Genomic DNA, 20,562 nt, shown 5'->3' on the forward strand with positions numbered 1-20,562 from the left:
TATTACAGAATACCATTCTAACTATACCAAGAACCAAATTATCTGATAGTTATTTTTTGTCCTAGGACGCTAGGCACGAGCCCGGGATTGTTTTTTTTACATAAATTTAGACAAATTTAATACTTAACTTTAAATGTTTAGCGTTACAGTTAGTTTCCAAACATTTCCAACACCTCTTTTTAGTCTTAGAACTTAAATATCTCTTATCCCGGTGTCGGTAGCTAACCCACGACGATCCCACTTATTCTATTTATAATTGTAAATATATTTGTATAACATACTTTCCATTTAATTCGAATGAAAATACAAAGAAACACAAAAGTAACAATAAGTCTATCGTAACTCGTAACAATATTAGATCAAGATTGGAAGATGTTTCATTGCCGACAATAGTGATTAGCCGGCTGGAACAGCTGTTTCTCAGCATTGTTGCAAGAGTCAGGTGAGAGGGGAGGGGATCAGCTGTTTTGACTGTGTTGCGGCTAGGTGTTTAGTTGTTGTCCAGCGTTCGCAAAGGTAACACTACCACTGACACATCACACCACTTCAAACAACACGGTAATTTATATAATTAAAACATTTGACCTTACAAGTTATTAAATTAGCTGTTATTCTTTAGTTATCTACTATATGATTTATCTAATTGGGATGTCAGCAACTGTTTTTATTAATAGAAAATAGTTAAAAGTGAAACAACTTAAACATTACATACATTCTGCACTCAAAAAGTAAAACATTGTAGGCCTGATTTTTTTTACATTTAACAAATTCCATAAACTAAGATTAACTAAACTTGTTTTCGTAGTTGGTTTGGTTCTTGATAGTTTTGTTTACATACGAAATGTGAACGGAAATGTTTTAATTTAAATATGTACAAAAATATAATAGGAACTACATATTAAATGATTTCTCTGGAAAATAAAAAATAAACAATTAATTCCTAAAACCTTGATGTTGTATTTTATGGTATGAGCATATACACTCCACATACAATATGTTTTTTGTGCATTTGTTTTTTACATAGATGGCTGTCATAAATAACTGTCTTTCCTCTGAAGTCAAAATCGAGATATAAATCGGTCAATTAACAGTTTACCCTAAATAAGATAAACATATACGCACGCCCCTAGACAAACTAACCCTACAGGTAGATACTAAAAGATATGCCCTAGAAAAAATATAGATTGTCCCAGAATTATTTTACTCATTTTTGGCACAGATAACGTTATGATAAAAAAGAGCTTAAACAAATTATCCCATATCAAGGATAACTTTAGACTTGTTACCGTTGTTACTACCTCCTTTTGATTTACTGAAGGTTGGTCTATTAAGAAAACCATATCTACATTCAAAATGTAATGTGAAATTGCATGTTCTTCATCTTTATGTACATACGGATTGCAATACTGTACAATAGGTATATAACAAATATACGCTATAATATTGAAATGTATTACTTATTTTCGAGCGTAAAATGTAATTGAATAAATTAAAAATGATAGGTTCGAACTAAGTTTCATAATAAAGCAGAAAGATATAGTTTACTATTTCTAATTTGAAAAATAGGGCAATATGAGTGGTTACCTCCCGCTATCTCCGCGTCCCGCCATCTCCGAATTTCAGGGTGACCCCTATAATCCTCGGTTACTTCCTGCGTTAAGACTTTCCATTCAAACCTAACCTAACCTAACTTAACTTAACTTAAACTAACCTAACCTAACCTAACCTAACCTAACCTAACCTAACCTAACCTAACCTGACCTAACCTAGCCCACGGGTTAAATTTTCATCAAATCTTCCATCCACGGGGCTTCGCAGCCGTGGATGCAATGACAGCTAACAACGCAGGCAGTGACTGGATTATAAGGGTCACTCAAGAATTCGGAGATGGCGGGACAGATTTGGGTTCGGAGATAGCGGAACGCGGAGATAGTGGGAGCACACGATATGAGTAACCATGAAACCACATGTTTGGCAGGTGTTGCGGTTTACATTGTCACACTACATTTACGAAAGTGCTTTTATGTAAATAGTATTTACATGTGGTTTAGTACATATTTCAAACACAAACTTTCATATCATTGTTTCCACATTTATTTGTTTTGGATTGGTTTTTTAGTAATCTTTTTCAACGTATGAAAATCAATGCAAAGGGATCAGGTTTTGTTGAGTAAGAGATTAAACATACTATTTTACAGATTTTTACTCTCATAGATCAACTAAGTAGGCACTTTTAAGGTATGTTTCTTATGGATTTTCTACATGTAATGATAATAAAGACTTTTATTTATTATTTATTTATTTATATGGGAATAACACGTCTAGTATTTATAGTAAAAAATATAACCTGTTTAACAAAATTAGGTGCCCTTAAAATGTCGGAAAGTAAAAGAATAAATAATGTTTTTGTTCATACAGGGTGGCTGAAAAGTAACTTACACCCCCCCCCCCTTAACTTTTCAACCATTTGAAATCTGTTTGCGGTAGCCTTCTTAGATATGAGGGGCTACAATAATTATGGTCAGTTTTTAAAATTGTGCCCTAATGGTTAACGGGGGTAGAGGGTAGCTCAAAATTTTCAAAACTGACCATAATTATTGTAGCCCTTCATATCCAAACAAGTAGCAACATACCGATTTCAAATATTTCTAATAGTTAAAAAGTTAAAGGGGGTGCAAGTTAATTTTCAGCCAACCTCGTGGTTATTTGGATTTGAAACGTTTTAGGGCACCATTTTGTTATTAGTGGGCCAATTTTGGTTTTCTTCATGCACATTTTTATGTTTCGATAATACCTGTCAAATGATACAAACTCGACTATACTTGTCGTTTGAAAATTTTGAGCTACCCCCTACCTCCACTGGAAGGGCAACATTTTCAAAATTGACCATAATTATTGTAGCCCCTCATATCTAAGAAGGTTACCGCAAAGAGATTTCAAATATCTCAAATGGTTGAAAAGTTAAGGGGGGTTTAAGTTACTTTTCAGCCACTCTGTATATCTCTAGTACAGCGACAAATTCTGAAGTAGACTTCCATTTGCTATATTAATAATTTTCTTTAAAATGTATTGAATGATTAATTTTTAAGCTCCTTTATCTCACAGCTCGTTTGATGAAAAGGACTATTCACTAGTACGATACAGTACTACTAGTTGACAACAAAAAGGATAGATTCGTTCGATGATGAATCTCTCTTATATTGTTCGCATTAAAAAAATTCACAATACTAAAGGTTTCCCGTAATATTCTCAAATGTATACAGTGTTTTTATGTAGGGACTGTAATTTTATGCATTATTTTTTCAACCTTACTTCCCAACGAGCCGAGAACGCTGGAAATAGTATTTATTGAACAACTAGTGGCTTGTAGGGACATAAGTCCCTAAAAAGCTCAAATGTAAAACAACTTTTTGCAATACCGGTATTTAAACAAACTCAGAATAACATTATCTATGTGTCAGAATAGGCATCCCTACACCATATCTTTTGTGTAAAAACCAGTTTGTTGTTCTTCTTTGTTTGCTTTTGTTGATGTCATTTTCAATAAATAATTTGAATCACTCCAGTGGTTTAACATGAAAAGGCAGAAAACATATCATTGTTTGTGAATAAATACTGGTTTACTAAGGTAGCTTTGGTCTTGTGGTTAATGAGGATAAATAAAAGCTTCCCTGTTTGGAATTTTAAAAATTCATTGGAGGTTCGCCTTCAGATGAATTGAAGACGCCTGCAGTAGGCTTATTATACCTACGACGATCCATATTTATCCTGTCTACAAACCTAAGTTCTAATTCACTGTCACCTTGTACAACCATTTCTTCCGAAGCTCTTTTGTAAATTTGTGCAAATGGATTTTCTAATAGAGTTTCAGCTAGTTTTGACAATATTTCAGGTTTTAAGTCACTATTTTCTCGACGCCTTTGACGAATTTCTGTTGCTGTTGATGTGTCAATAATGTACAATTGGCCACACATCACACACACACACACATTGGACACATCATGTTGAGGCAGCAAATCTGAGATTGAACGATAAATCTGTCCTTGAATTTTGAAACAGTATGGTCCTTTTCCTGGAATATCTTTCTTACTGGCTGAAAAATAAGCAAAAGCCATCGCACTGTTGCATTGTCGAATGAATTTATACAGTTGTGGGCTCTCTTCAAACAAACTTTTAAGTTCTACATTAGTTTTTGACTGAGGAAGGTTAATAAGTCCGTTATGGCAACATGTCATAAAATGATTATTCGTTAGTTCTTCTCTAAAATGAAGAGCACTACATTGAATGCACTCTACACTCTTGGTCCAATAATCCTGCATCATGGATCTTTACATTTCTCTCGTCTACCATGGGTCTCCTAAAAAGGGGTTGTAACATATCTTGATTAAGTTCGTCATTATCTACTCTTGCTCTCCTACGCGCACTGTCATTCCTATGAACAGTTCCCCGCCTTTGTGGTATTCCCCTGGCGTTCATATTAGTTACAGTACTTATAATGAAAAGAATATATATCCAGCAGCCTACATACCAAAACATCTTGAATCCCTGGTGATTTTATAAAAGTATGATCGAATAAGATTACTCTACGTTGTATATTCACTGCACTAAAAAAATATTTACTTACGAAGGAATGCAAATACACCATTTTAGAACCAATAACATTTATAGGTTATTTTAGTTGTATATTTTAACCTAACACAACCTTAACCTTAAAATGTGTAGAAATATAAAGAAAACAACATCATTTAAAATAAACTTGAACATATGATTTAAAAATAAAAACAAAACAGAAGTTAGATTTAATTTTGATTCTTTGATTATTTATACAGAATATTTATTCTATGTCGTTTATTCCTTTAACACGACAATAACGTAAAAGCATGAAAAAATGAAACTTGAGTATATGATTTAAATATAAACAAAGAATGCAGACGTTTTTCCGACTAATCTTCAATATTTCAGTTTTATTATAGTATACATTTCATAGTTGACTGGCTAAAAGTAAACCTAATGCGTGTATTGATCACTGTTTTCAAATCTGTGGCACAGCTGTTTTAATTTCAAAAGATGTAAACAAATTAAACCCCATGTTGTTTTAATGGGAAAAGTTTTATTCTGTTGCGAATTTATGGTAAAAAAAATAAGAAAAATTAATAGTTTTCCCTCAAAATTCACGTCAAGACCTTTAAAATAAGACCCCTCCCATCCTTCTACGGCCATCCAGTCACTCACAATTTCTTTACAAAAATTTGACTTACGGAATTATATATATAGATAATTTTGAAAATATTTACAGTAAACTATCATTGATTGTAAAAAGCCTAAATAATTTTACCACATAGTTTCAGACAATATCTTAAGTTTCATTCAATTTGAAGATGAGACAGAATATTATTTTTTTTAAATTTCAAAGAGTTAAATATACAGTAAATAATGTAAACATGGTTTTTAGACTGATGACTAACCGATTCTTCCGAACGCTTTAACTCAAATCTTTGAAAGGCCGAAGGAAAATATAAAACTGGGATATTCTCTAAGCTATCCTGGGTACGTAGTTTATCATTATATTAAGCTTATTTGTTTATGTGGGTTTTGTGATGTACATACAAACACACCTCATTTCTACAGTACAGTACTTTAAAATTTCTTTCACATATATGACACAGCTTCATACTGGTCCTTGAATTATGTCATCGAATTACAAATTTAAATCGATATACGATTAATGTTGCCAACATCTCATACTGCAGCTGACATAGACGTATCGTAAATCATCTGCAGCCACTGGACCATTAATATCAGTACAACACCAACAGGCGTCGTGGTTTACAGCTGATTTGTCTACACTAATATTTAGGCACCGATTGTATGCCTATTAATTTGAAACTGTTTTTCTTTGTGACAGCTAATTTGAGAGAACGGCTGGGTGTAGAAACTCGGTAGGGGTCTCTAAAGAAAGGTCTTGGTCAGTAGACGAGCCATCAAAAGAGAAACGTGGTAAATTCCCTTGGGGCTCTGCCCCAGTGGCCTTTAAATTCCCATCCCATGTTATTCTTATGGAGGAAAACAGGGTTTTGTCACAGCTAATTACAGAGAACGGCTGGGCGTAGAAACTTGGTAGGGGTCTCTAAAGAAAGGTCTTAGTCTGTAGATGAGCCATCAAAAGAGAAACAAGGTAAATTCCCTTGGGGCTCTGCCCAGAGGCCTTTAAAGTTCTCTCTTCAGATTTGTTTACATTACGACCATATGCATACATTTACACTACTTTTGAATGAAACAGCTGTTAATATTAAAATTGTGATTTAATAAATTTGTCAAAAAACTTTGGGACCTACAGTTTATAGTGGAATCCGAACCACATTTTTGCCTTGGTATATACGAATTGGTCTTATTTTCAGGATAATCGTAATAATTACTCGTGCGGACGTTAATCCACACCAGGGAGTATCGCAAATCAAATGAAATCAAAATATCTTTATTCGTACAAGACAAATACATGTTAGTACATCTGAATAGTGTCAACTTAGCTATTTAAATTAACATTTGCTTAATTATTCATATACTCTTCTATGGAATATAATACTTTGCAAACCAAGTAAGTTTTTAGTTTTAGTTTAAATTTGGAACTGTTTATTAGACACTTTAATTCTTTTGGCAATTTTCTGAAATAACTTGCTCCTTTGTAAGACGGCTTCTTTGTGTAAAATTCGCATCCACAGTGATTGCCTATAAATATCCACAATTCATAACCTCCTAGTAGCTGGATTAAAGGACGACGCCACCCGTCCCAGTTTGTATAAAAACTAAAGTTGCATAGGATAATTCTCAAAAATATCTCAATTTTTGTTTTTATGTATAGTATTTTTACTAGAGAAACATTGTGATATTTTACAGTCAACTCAAAAATATAACTTTTGCAGAATTAATTGTATCTAAAAAAAGTGAGCGTGGAATTTTAGAAGCTCCACAAGTCTAATAATTACATCAGAATAGTGATAAGATGATTTCATACAAACTCAAAGGATGATTCATCAATCCAAAGAACATGTGAATTAAAACTCCTTTATCATGGCTGAACTTTTAAAAACTAATCTCCACAACTGTATAGTAGTTTTATACAAGTTTTGGTTCAAACAAAAATTAAATCATGTAACAAATTTCATGAACTATTTTCGAATGTTTCCACCTTCGAAAACGTTTTGTGTGATACTATTTCAAGTGCAAAATACCGCTGTTAAATATCATTGACACTGTCAATAGTAAACATAAAAAACTGTGTACTTATTGTTCCAATCCTTGTTTTCAAGTCGGCATTGTTGTGCTGGTCAGCTGTTCTCACCACAGCTGATTTAGCAAGAAACACGTGAAGTACAATCATCTTTCTCAACAGCTGAGCGAGCAGTCAGCTGGCGGAACGTAATAATACGTAATACAGTAGTCCTTGAAGGAAACAAGAATAATAACACAGTTTGATTAATTTGCATTCACATGATAGGATGAGTTTGAGGAAAAATTTATGTTGAATTTTAAATTATTATACTATGTAATCGATTTTTACATTTTACACTGGGGTAAAGATAAAATAATTGAGTAAATTCATCTTTTCATTGTGCTGTGTACTTTTGAAAAGATAATTAATTAACGCAACAGTAGGCCTACGCAACACGTGTTTACTAGGTATAAGGCATAAATTATCCTATAAAACGTTAAGTACTCCAAATTAATTCATATTTTCATTGTGCTGCGCACTTTTGACAAGATAATTGATAAATTAACGCAACAGTATGCTTACGCAACACGTGTTTACTAACAGGTATATATGCATCAACTAGTCATAAACTATCCTATAAAACGTTAAGTACTCTCAAATTAATTCATTTTTCCATTGTGCTACGTACTTTTGAATAGATAATTAATATATTAACGCAACAGTAGGCCTACGCAACACTTGTTTGTAGTTTTTACATCGTTGGTTTACTAACAGGTATATAGGCATCAACTAGTCATAAACTATCCAATAAAACGTTAAGTACTCTCAACTTAATGTTAATCAAGGTTTTATGTTACAAGTCAACAATAGCCATTCAAGTTGGTAACGAGTTTTACAAGAACGACGTGGCCATTGTTTCTAAGTAGTGTTTCGTCACATTAAGCTTCAAAGAGTGTTAACTTTTTTACATTGGCTATTAAATTATTTTTCCAACGGTATTCTGACACTTAAGAACGTTAACCTCAAAATTTTGCTGTTAAATTGAGTACAGTTTGTTGACATGCAATTTAGAATTAAATTTCTCGTTCCTTCATTGATGTTAATGTTTATTCGTTTTAAAATGGGTTAATAGGGATCGTCATGGTGTCAATTTAGAACTCATGCACAGTAAAACTATATCTATCTATCACCCCTTTTCTCTATGATTTTCTATTCAAAAGACACATTTTGTAGAAAAAAGTAAGGACGACCTAGGTAAATTATTGTAAACACATATTTACCTACGTATATTAAAATAAGTTATGTTAAAACTAACTCCTTGTTACAGATTTTGGATTAAGCTGGGCATGCAACTCAACTAACAACCCTCGACAAAATGACCACAACACAGACTGTTATCAAGTGAGTACACAGTAATAATTACTGAAAAAGTTATTTAAGTAATATAACTGTTATGTCTTAAACATTAATTCCAGTAGAAACAGAGGTAAGGATTGAGTAAAGATCGACGCGTCTGTGATTTCGATATCGCATGAAGCTTGTATCAACTTTTGAAATTAACCTTCGAATAATTTTATCTATGCAGGAATTTTGCATAAAGTCAATATTTTGTATAACATAAAATCCTCCGAATACGTTTTACATGTGAAATACTTGTACGATTCGTATAAATAATGAATATTCAGTTAATTGTTACGCTGAATAGTGACTACGTTTAAAGAATTTCATTCACAACTCCTTTTTCGACACTCCATGCTATAAAACTTGAAGATCAATCATGTGAGTGGTGGTTGAAACGATGAACTATTGCATGGCCTCCTCTAAATAAGGCCGCGGTGAAAAGTGGCAACACCGCACTCTAGTCCAACCGAAGCAGCCGCACTAATTCATAATGGAGCTTCTGCGTAATGTTTATGTTCACACGTATGTTCTTGCTGTTATTAACATGGCAATATGACGGTGCGACGTTGCCACACCGACGCCGCGGACTTGAATAGAGGAGGCTATGAATATTGCAGAAAGTGTGCAAAAACTGTAACCTACGACATAAATATATATCTAAAACCAGCTGATTATTCAACCATAATGACACTCTGGACGTAAAACCTTCATCAGTTCAAATGTTTCTTAGGATCGGACCAGCTATCGAATACCTAAGTTGGCTCTCTTACCGGACTACTCTTCTTATAGTTTGCGTAGAATTTATTTTGGTGCTGTTCTTTTTCTTCAAACTATACAGAAAAATTGGGTAAGTAGCTGAACGTAATTTAACATGTGCCTTAATCCTAATTCTTACCTCGGTACAGTTAATATTTTTTTTAAAGGTTTTCGGTACTCTTCTGTTATGCCAAACACACGAGGTAAGGTTAGGTAAGTAAACAAACGTGTTAAACGAAAGTAAAGAAAATTTATTTTTAAATTGATATTACCCTAATCTAGTGTGGTAAACACAGAAGAGTACCAGATTTACCTTGCTTCATAAATGCTAAAAGTTGTAAGCAAGGAATATACTGTTACCATACGATATACATATAATTTTTAATCTAGGTTGATTATCGTACACTGTATAGAGAAAGCTACAGTTTTGCATACATAATATGACGTTTAAACACTTGGACCTACTTCGTCGGCTTCGCATAGAAAGTCTGTCTTGCGAGAAGAGAAATCTGTCACATTTTAGAGACAATGTTGTCGTTGTCTGATGTATGCACGGCGACATTGTAGCAATAGTATGACTCGGCCGAGACAAATGTGGCAACACCGCACTCCCGTCCTACTGAAACAGCCGTTGCACTTCTATATGGAGTGTCTGCGGAATGTTATTGTTTACGCGTTTGTTACGTTTGTTATTACTGTTGTGGAAATAGGCCAGTGCAACGTTGCCACATACCAACACCACGGTCTTGTATTAGAGGAGACTGTACTATAGACTAATAATTACTTTTTTTAACCTTTACCTCTTCTTTTGTGTTATCATTCACAATACATTTTGCTACTCGAATTTTACAAAAGAGCAAGAGCTCGGAAAACATAAAAAAACATGTCTTGTATATACTGTGCTATCCAGATCTACTCTTATTCTAGTATAACGTTCGTAATCGGACATTTTCTAAATGGGAAAGAGGTTAAAACTCAATGTATGATGTGATTCGCCATTTCTTACGCTCTCCTACGAAAGCTCCCAACTTCGTATTTATTCACGAGTAAGGTGTGAGGTGGACACGAATCATCTCGATATTTGCTTAACTTTAAAAGATTTACTCTTTTACTGATTATAACTTGTTTGCTTCAAGATCTTCATATTTCAAGCTTGCATTTGTGTAAGAGAATATGACAAGTAGACATCTATAAGAAGACTTAAAATATGTTTATTTTAATACTAATCAAATATTGACCGCAAATAATATTTTTTATTGAAGGCATTGATTACGAGAAATAACCATAAAGCAAACTAATTTGAAACGCATGAAAATATTAGTGTATACCACTCACACATAAAATATGGCTCTGAGAGTTTATTGTTCATTGATCCATTTTGGCAATCAGCGAAATTCCGAACCGATTCTTTTAACAGCTGCAATAAAATCAGCTGTAAAGTTAACATTTACGCTCCTGATGCCGTAACCTACATTTTTCACTATGGACATGTTACATTCAAATATCTTACGAATATATTTAATGAGTGTGTTAACGGTTGTTTGTATAATGTAACGCCAAAATCTTTGCTTTACTTAAACAACTGAGGTGAATTCGCATATGAATTATTACCACGCAATACGTGTATTGATAACGTTTTTCACTGCATTGTGACGTAAATGTTATTAACATAATGTTAAATATATAAATTAAAATATTGCTCTCTTTCAAAAAACGGCGTTTTATTTCCCGGAATTTACACGGGCAAATCTTAAATTCCTGACTTGGACTTCACTTAATTTATAGCCTAGAAAATTTAATTTTGTAAAATTTTAAATTTGGTTTGGCTCTGTTAGTAAATATCTTACTCTATGCTTTTGCAACATCACTTACATAGCAATCTTGGACGTGACTACAGAACTCTCACTGAAGTTTAATGAAGTCTTGCAACATCCAACATCCCGTACATTAGTGCAAACATTATTACTTTAGTCTATTTTGGTTTAGAAATTTCATTATTTTAATAGCATCAAACTTTAATTCTGCAGAGAGAATATTTTTCTAGTTTTTGATCGTATTTGGGGTATCTTATTTACAAAAGGTAGTATACAATACGGTTACAAATTCAGTAAAAAAAAATGAACGATTTTATTTTGGTAAAGTTTTACTTCATTAACTACGAATGGTGTGTTAGTCAAATTTACGATTTGTTTAAATTTTCCGTAACAATTTAACCACAACCGTAAAAAAAACCGTTCAATATACTAAATTATTTGTTTTTAAGCTCTAAAAAATGGTACTAAAGAAATCGGGGTTTTTTTTGTTTTGAGGGTACAAAAATGAGAAAACACCATTTTTACCCCATTAAACCCCCCTTAAACCCCCGTTCCCATAGGGCCAATTTTCATATAAAAAAATTGAACGAATAGTGTTTTTGGCCTCCGGGGACATCAAAATGAAAAAGTAAATCGGTCCTGGGCCCAGGTCTTACCACGAGATCTACGGTAATAGCTACTTCTCTTAAGGGAAATTCGCTAAAACAAGACGGGAACTTTTCATCAAAAATCTTGTGGAAATTTCCACGAAATAAGAGACCTCTTGCTTATATTTTAGCTTCAGACTATCATATTTGATATATTTTATTTCATATTTTATGTTGAAATAAAAATAACTGTTCCTTAGTATTTTTTGTGACTTTGATGACCTATTCTGGAAACTACCTAAAAAGGAGGAATTGTTGACCACTAAACAATTTATTGTGTTCATGGATAAAAGTTACTTTGATAGATTATTAGAATTTTAACACTATATGGATGAGACCATAGACAAAAAGAATTAATTATAGACTGTCAGCCATTCTGCGGTTACCATGGTTGCCATAGGTTCTGGCGCACACCGCTGGGAGTGCCGTGTAGTTACATAGCGTATGCCGTAACTACATAGCGCTCCCAGCGGTGTGCGCCAGAACCTATGGTAACCTCAGCACAGCTGACGGTATATAATTAAATATTTTTTCTATGATGAGACTTATCCCTTATGTCTGCTAATTTTCCTACCGACTTTTTGAGCAACTTAACCATATTCAAGTTCATTGCACACTTTTCCTGGTTCCTATCGGTTTATTTACAATCCATCCTCGAAAGCGTCAATGAAAGCTCATTGCCAGATTTAAACCGTCAAACCCATTTGGCGACGGTTCTTGTACTTTATACAATTCTATTATCATCGTCGTTAGTTCGATTTATCGGTTGTTTATTTAGTCCGTTGTGATGTCTCCAGTGGTGATAGAGCCGAAGTCTTCTCTCGACCGGGATTTTGCGTCTACACAGCTGTGAGTTTCTAAAGTACTCTAGTAGACAAGTATATATATAAAAATTAGTGATTGCTTGATCTAAAGTGCATAGTTCGTTGGCCGATATCTACCTGTGTAAAAAGCTTTCCTTTGTCTAAAATATGGAGGATAAATCTAATATGATAAATTCAACTGGTGATTTAGATTGCATCTACTCTTCTACTGCTACTTAGTTCCAGTGATAAGTGTTTGTCAGATTAATACTTGGTTTAGAAAAACAGGCAGTTAACTGTTAACAGAAACAACACGTTAGTCTGTAGCTATGAATGCAATCAAATATACGTCAAACCTTTCGCAGATAGATATCTAAAGTATGATTAGTTTCTACGTTTATCGATCTCGTTTTTCGGATTTAATTTTCACCAAATTGTATAAATAGGATTTGTTCATTTCTTTAAGTGTGCCTGAGTGGTTTCAACATGCTCTTTGAGAGTTTGCCACTGGTAATATTTGTTTTCTATTTTAACTAGATGTCGTCTATTGGTCGAAAACTCGACCCAAAATTAATATGTAATGTACCGTACAGACTTCTCTATTTGCACCCCACGCTGTAAATAAAACATGTGATTGGAATTTCTTCAATTAGTTTTGATTTTCTGTTTATACTTCGTTGTTATTTCGTCACCATCATGGCAATCCATAAACTCATGTAAATTTTTTAAATTTAAATCAATTTTTTGTGCTTATTTTTTTGCCTATTTTAATTTATAAAGGAACTCTGCACATCTACATGAAAATATCTTTCTAACAGTATGCGTAGATTTTCCCTGCGATGAACACAAGTTGAGAAAAAAGGTTTTCAAGAAACATGCTTGCCTATTAATACACAGGGTTAGAGTAACAATAGAACATTATTGCTACCGGAACCTTGCAAAAATGTGAACATGTGGATAAAAGTTAGACTGTAGATTAAATTCAGTGTTTTCAAGTCCCAATTTCTCCGTTCACAACATTTAGGTGGGTTTAGAGGAAGAAATTGTTCACCTCGACTTGAGTACCCTTAAAAAGTAGCTCAACAGATAAGGTTTGCCAAAAAGTCAATCAGCATCAAAATACTTGGTGGTGGGGGAACTTCCCCTCAAGTCATCTAAATTATTGATCTGGAAGATAAATACTATTAAAGTACATTTAAAACAGCATTTGGACTATTCTTTTTACACAAACACATATTATAAATCCGCAAGCCCGATTAACCGTTAGCTATCCAAAAATAGTGGCGTATCCAGAGGAGTTTTTAGGGGTTAAACCCCCCCCCCTGACCTTAAAACAATTTTTTTCCTTCATATGTCTCTAAATAAAGTAAAAACAGGAGTTTACAGGTTTAATTTTCATAAGTTTTCCGGGGAACCCCCACTTCCACGGTCCTCCGCTTTAACCCCCCCTAGGGTCATCCTAGTTACACCTCCAAAAGAACTCCACGCTTCCCATATCCAGCTCCGAAACATATTTTAGTTTTGACTCGGCGAATCCAAGCGTTTCCAAACTTGAAGCTTTCTAATTTTCTAAGTCAACCTTACACGGAATCAACCCGTGTGTCTCGTCCGATTACTCGGTCTATCACAGTTTCTCCAGTATAATTACGGCCCAAGGAAAGGTCGGTAGAGGTTCGTTGACCGTGATTGGTAGGTTCTGTAATGCATCCACCACGGTCTAAAATAGCTACCTTTCCCCAGTTGTGAAATACGGTGTTGGACATGGTTCTGTAACGGGTGCAAAGTGTTAATGTGTCATATAAGTGCAGTGTGGGGGGAGGTAATAGTAGTGAAATGGGTCTACGTTAGAGAGGGAAATAACTTTACAATTGGGGTTGGGAGTGGACGAGAGGTGTCTAATATTGCATTGCATTAGGGAGCGTTTCATTTCAAATTTTCATTAGGTAAAATCATACTATTAGGCTTATAAGCTGAAATGTGTGTTTGCAGCTCAGCCACGCATTAACTACTGGTCGGATTGGGCTGAAATTTGGAGTATATTCCACATTAACATATTTTAGGCATATTCTAATCTCAAAATCCTTTTGGTCTCCGCCCCCCAGTTGATCTGTAGTTTTCCATTTTCACCTTATGGATATTCAAATTTAAAAAGCACCAAAAAATCTTGACAGATGTTACTGCTAAACAAATAAGTTGGGTTCTAAGTGTTCTCAATCCAACTTAGCAATTATTCAAAGATTTCAGTCAAAGGCGCTACGGAGAATAGTTGATGCTCCGTGGTTTGTCTCGAATCAAACAATCCATGAAGATTTAAAAATACCTACAGTGATTGAAGAAATAACAAGAATTAGCAAGAAATATCAAGAAAAACTCGAAACCCACCAGAACAATTTAGCCGTTAACTTGCTGGACAATAGTGAATTTCCCAACAGACTAAAAATTGTGAAAGTTCTTGAACTCCCATACCGATTTGTATAGTTTTAGTTACATGATATGACTATTTATTTTTCCAAGATCTTTCACTGGAGAGATTCTTGGTCAAGTCACTTACTTATATTATGTCTTTTACTAATTGTTCACAGTTGTTCTGAACAGATAGTAAAATAAAATAAAGTTAAAAAAAATAGCTACTCTGTACACAATATAGGCGGTTTGAGTGGAAGTTCCCCCACCACCTTTTTGTATTTGTATTTAACGTTGTACTTAATCAGCTGTTTAGCTATTATTATTGAGGTATAGGCGTAATGGTCAAGTGGAGGGGATAGATTTCTTCCCCTAAAACCACCTAAATATTGTGAACGTAGACATAGATCAAATTAATGGAATAATTTGTTGGTGGAATTTTCGCTCTTAAGGAAAGAGTCTTAGTGCGTAGAAAAAATACACGTCAGAGTTTCCAGTTTTGGTCAATTAAGTGTGTGGTTCAAGAGAGCAACTTGGTTTTACCAATCGACTTGTATGACGTTATAATAATACATATTTGTTTAATCCATGAGTAATTCATTTAGTTTCTTGCAAATGAAAGATGATGTTATGGATTTAATCTAGTTCAGAAGGTAGTTACATATTTTAAATTAGTTTACCATTCTCATACTTAACCTAACAATTTCATATTCTTAGTGTCGGTCGTCTGTTTTCAAGTGCATTCGTGTTTTCGTGTGTCCGTCCTGTTTTTATATGTCTACTATTTATTCAACCCCTGACTCAATGCAAATGAAGACAATCTATCTATATATTTAATACTCAGTTGTAAGTCTTTAACTACCCAAAGTACCATGTCCTAATCAAGGTAATTCGGCAATTTAACTACACAAAATAAGTCCACTGAACATTTTGGTAGGTAATTTTTAAATTAAGATTTCATATTTTTACATAAATCACTATCATCGAAGGTACTGATTAAACATATTGTGTCTATGACGTAACAACATAACCAAGGCTGATGCGTTATTATCTCTGAGTAATTTTAAATGTCTGTCAAGTGCATTTTCATTCGCCTTCAAAACTTGCTCAGTCATCGAAAGTCCTTTTGACGTACGATTACTACAAAACACTCAGTTTGTGGTTAACTTGTATTCGGCAAAAAATACAAACTCTTCCGTGTACTTAGGTCTGACAGTTAAAATGTAGAAATGTTAAATGTGTGTCTTAAAATTGTGTTGTCTTTGGAAAAACCAAGATATATTATTACATTCTCAGTGATAATTAATTAATCATTCCAAGTTACTCGGACTTATCTATAAGTGTGCAGTAAAAGAGGATGTTGGTTTGTGTATTTGTATATAATATTTGACATTTATAAACTCAGACACCGCTGGACCGATGGCCACGAAACTTGGTACATACATGTAGAATTCATGGAGTAGGTTTATACCATCAATGTACGAGTATAATATAGTCCAACGTTTATACACCATAAATTTCGTGATAACCTTCAAGGGTTAGCCCTGGAACCGCCTTAAAGGTACCTATGTCAGGGATTTTGAAATAATTTTACTTAGATTTGTTTACTAACAAAACATAAGTAACAAAACTGGTGTTGAAAACTAATTAAGTGTTTAGTTCTGATATTTAATTGTATTTGTTTTTTGGTGCCATGTGGTTAATGAGTTAGACTCTTGCATATATTTAAAATACAATACACTATGTAAAATGTATTACAAAAATTTCCTGAGCGAAGAGCGGGCCAAACAGCTACTACTTATTAAAATGGAATCTGTTGTCCATATAATAAATACATCTCATCAAGTATATAGAACAAGTTTATCCATCAAACATCTCTGCATGCTTACTCGACGTATACATAAAATATGCTTAAAATGTATCTTCAAAGAGATTTATACACGGTATTTTGTATACCATTGCTCCAAGTCAATGCTTAACCATGTTCTTAACCATCACATTATGTGTTTTCCACATTAAATGTACGTAGGTTTGAATTAATTTTTTATTAAGATAAATTTAACAATTTGGTAACTTCGGAGTTATACAAGTTACTGTTATAGGCGTAGTTGATTACTAAATTATTTCCATGTCAAATGTGTGGTTAAATTCCAAAACAAACATCACCACTTCCAGCAGAATTGCCATTATTTTACAACCAATCGTTAAAGCTAATGTTATCTCCAACCATTTGTCCTGTAATGTTTTGGTTGTATGTGTCCTTGTTCAATTTGTTTTATGGTTGTCCTTGTTGGTTTATGAGCTGTAAAAATATCTAATTTCAAAGGTTGTATGCTGTAAATTGTAGAATATACTTAGCATACTTCAATAAATAACCTTAAATACACAAGTAAATTTAATGAACATATTTCAATAATGGGTCAATCAAAAGCACAATTATCTTAAAAATAGTTTTTAAGTCAAAATTTGTGATTCAAACCTTTTCAAACAATGATAGTTGTTATTGATTATATCACTTTCGTTTGTAAAATTTCAGCGGAGGATAGCTCAAGAGGCTGCTCAGGAGCAAAGTACCTCTTCAACCTGTATTTAATTTACTTTGACCCATTGACATGCTTCAGTATGTTAGTCTACTTAGTACTTCTACAAATATATTTTAATATAATTAAAAATGTGTAATTTAAATGATAAAGTGGTATCCTTATATATGATACGTGAATGCGATTTCTACGAAACACTACTCTTTCGTTAATAATGGACGGGCTTTGCCCCACAGGCCATCAAAATACCAATGTATTTCTTATGAAGAAAAGATTTTATTTACTTAAACAGATGAATAATTTGTATTAACAGCTGTTCATAGTAAACACATGATACACACAAGAGCGTTCGTTTTCAAGTATTCAGTTTCGATAACTGGAGTGGAGTGATTGATTGCATTATCCTACTCTTTAATCTTAAGTAACTTAAGAGTAACTTAAGAGTACTTAAAGAGTGGATTCTTTTAAGTCATCGGAAATTATAACTGCTATTCGTTTTAAAATAACTCCTGTAATACTTTTCAATTGCTCGAATTTGAGCAACAGGTGCACTAGTTTGCTTAACCATTCGACAAAACTAATGATCTTGATTAAGCTCGCTATGGTTTTAAAACTCGTCGAAACTAACAGTTAGTATTAAAACAATTGTTTGAATTATTTCAATGAATTCATTGTGTAATAAAAGTAACTAAAGGTAAACTTACGAATAAGCTGCAATTGATTGTGTCCACAACTAACTGGCAATGTTGGGAAGCAAACGCATGGTGTTAGAAAACCCAAACGCTCTAAAAAAAACGTGAGAGGTTTTTAATTAATTAATAGCTTACTTAATTCGTTGAAAAAATAATTTTTGGATTTTCATGGAACTAATAAATTTTACTGATATAATCTGCATATTGGTAAGTGAGAAAGGCCTATATTAAACTACAATTGAAATAAACTAGTACCTTTGACTATTAAGTCAATGCTAGTACGTATATTTTCTAAGATAAAGCTTTGTCCACAATAATGTAATACATTTTGATGAGAACTAATAAAGTTTACCGATCTAATCTGCATTTATTGGTAAGTGATTATACTATTAGTAGGCCTATAAACAACTACAATTTAAATAAATTCGTGTATTTTCCAAGATAAGAACTTATCTACAAAGGTTTAACATTTAGTACCTAAACAGTTTATGAAGGTAAACGCCCTCTTATGAGTAGCTAAACATTGCCTTAACACTATATTAAGAAAACTTAATGGACAAATTATTTACGGTAAAAATTAAAATAGTTTAAGTTAATTGAAAGTAAGCCCTCAGTGGCTGCCAACGCTTTCTTCCCACAGTCAATACCGTTTAAACGGGACAAGGTAAACAAATTAACTAGTCCCGTGTCCCGTGCAGTTCAAACAACGTTAGAGCTTATATCGAATAAACACGATAACAAACCTTGTGTTTATAAAATCATTGACATATCATTGGATAAGTCATTGGCATTTGACCTACTTACCATACTGATGTCAAACATAAGTATTTTTTACATAAGAATCCGAATTTAATTATTTTTATTGAATAAAAAGGTGGTTCACGCATACCCTGTTTATTGTAAGTTTTGCTGGTTTTATTGGTTTAACAATTTAGCAGTTTTTTTAGTTTAGCAATTGTTTTAACAAACTTGGTTATCTTTAATACACTATTAAATGTACAGTAGTGATTTTGTTTGTTTCTATATGACCTGAAACTAAATGCTTTGAAACTGCAAAATTTATTTTTTTTAAATGTACGTTTGACTATAATATTGATCGAGTACAGTGTTGGTAAATTTATCCACAATGGTGTACCAACGCCGAGATGACAGAAAATTTTCCAAAGTTACCGTCAAATTCAATAATTTAAAGCATAAATAAGTATTCACAAAACCCTGGTAACGACACTGCCAGTATGTAGCCAAATATAGCTGAAGAGCCCAAGATGGCTGTGATTGTGGAAGATACGATCTATAACAACCAACGTTCGCTTATGTTATTTTGCACATACATTTCAACAATTGGTTCTCGTTGGATTAATTTAGTTCCACTCCACTAGTATCTAATGGTGTGCATCTCAGTGGTGAGATTGTTTACCCTCATCCTACACGCCATCCTAATTGAGACAATCTATAACAACCAACGTTCGCTTATGTTATTTTGCACTGCATTTCAACAATTGATTCTCGTTGGATTAATTTAGTACCACTAGTATCTAATGGTGTGCATCTCAGTGTTGTTGAGATTGAACCTCATCCTACACGCCATCCTAATTGAAACGATCTATAACAAAAACATAATATACGATTCGTCTCTAAAGAGTAAGATAAAATATTTCTTTGTTGTGAGTCTCTATCAATGTTTGTGTACAACTCAGATTGAAGAGTAGAGTGGTAGTGGCTGCGGTCGTATGAAAGAAGACCTACAAGTGCAGCATTTGTGGGTCCTCTTGTGTATGTGTACCTCTGTGTAATTTATCTGAAAGAAACTTTTCGAAAATGACAAATCCCCCAAAAATATTACAATTTAACAGCATTTCTGAAATGTAAACATATTTTTGCAATTTTCCATAACTGAGAAAGTGGCAAACTAAGATGGTGAAAAGTGTGGAATAAGTCATGTTTTGAACTCTACAAGGAGTTTTGTTCGCATTCCATCACGAACAAGAATTGAAAAGAGAAGAATATAATCTGAAGGTAATTTAAAACAGAATATAGTAAAACGCTATACCATTGACAATACAATATCGATTTGAATCTCTTTGTTTCGCTATCTATCCGAATGAAGTTCCAAAGGTCGGTGATAAAAGTGACTAATTTATCTCAATTGTAAACATATAAAATTTAAAATCCATATGGTAACATACACCATCTTAATTCAAACAATGTGCTGACATTGTTGTTGAGATAAGTAGATAACAATAGTTATTTGTGCAACTAGTGAGAAAAGTGAGCAATTGACTCACTGGAGAGAAAT

At 33.4% G+C, this 20,562-nt stretch overlaps 1 protein-coding gene across 2 annotated transcripts in view; it reads left to right on the forward strand.

Moving 5' to 3' along the window:
- The first annotated feature begins 443 nt into the window (after positions 1-443).
- Positions 444-20,562, forward strand: part of LOC128992063 (neprilysin-2) — a 50,939-nt gene continuing 30,820 nt past the window's right edge. The window contains exons 1-2 of one of the 2 annotated variants that reach the window (XM_054415448.1): positions 444-558; positions 8,538-8,611. In XM_054415448.1, coding sequence (XP_054271423.1) covers positions 8,586-8,611 — 26 coding nt within the window. In that variant the 5' untranslated portion in view covers positions 444-558; positions 8,538-8,585. Of the gene's footprint in view, positions 559-8,537; positions 8,612-12,620; positions 12,678-20,562 lie in introns of those variants that run through there. The other variant, XM_054415450.1, reaches the window with a different exon arrangement.

The sequence above is a fragment of the Macrosteles quadrilineatus genome, unplaced genomic scaffold (genome assembly GCF_028750875.1).
Source record: "Macrosteles quadrilineatus isolate MER2022 unplaced genomic scaffold, UCM_ALF_1.0 Scaffold_4__1_contigs__length_99947679, whole genome shotgun sequence".
Taxonomy (NCBI): Eukaryota; Metazoa; Arthropoda; class Insecta; order Hemiptera; family Cicadellidae; genus Macrosteles; species Macrosteles quadrilineatus.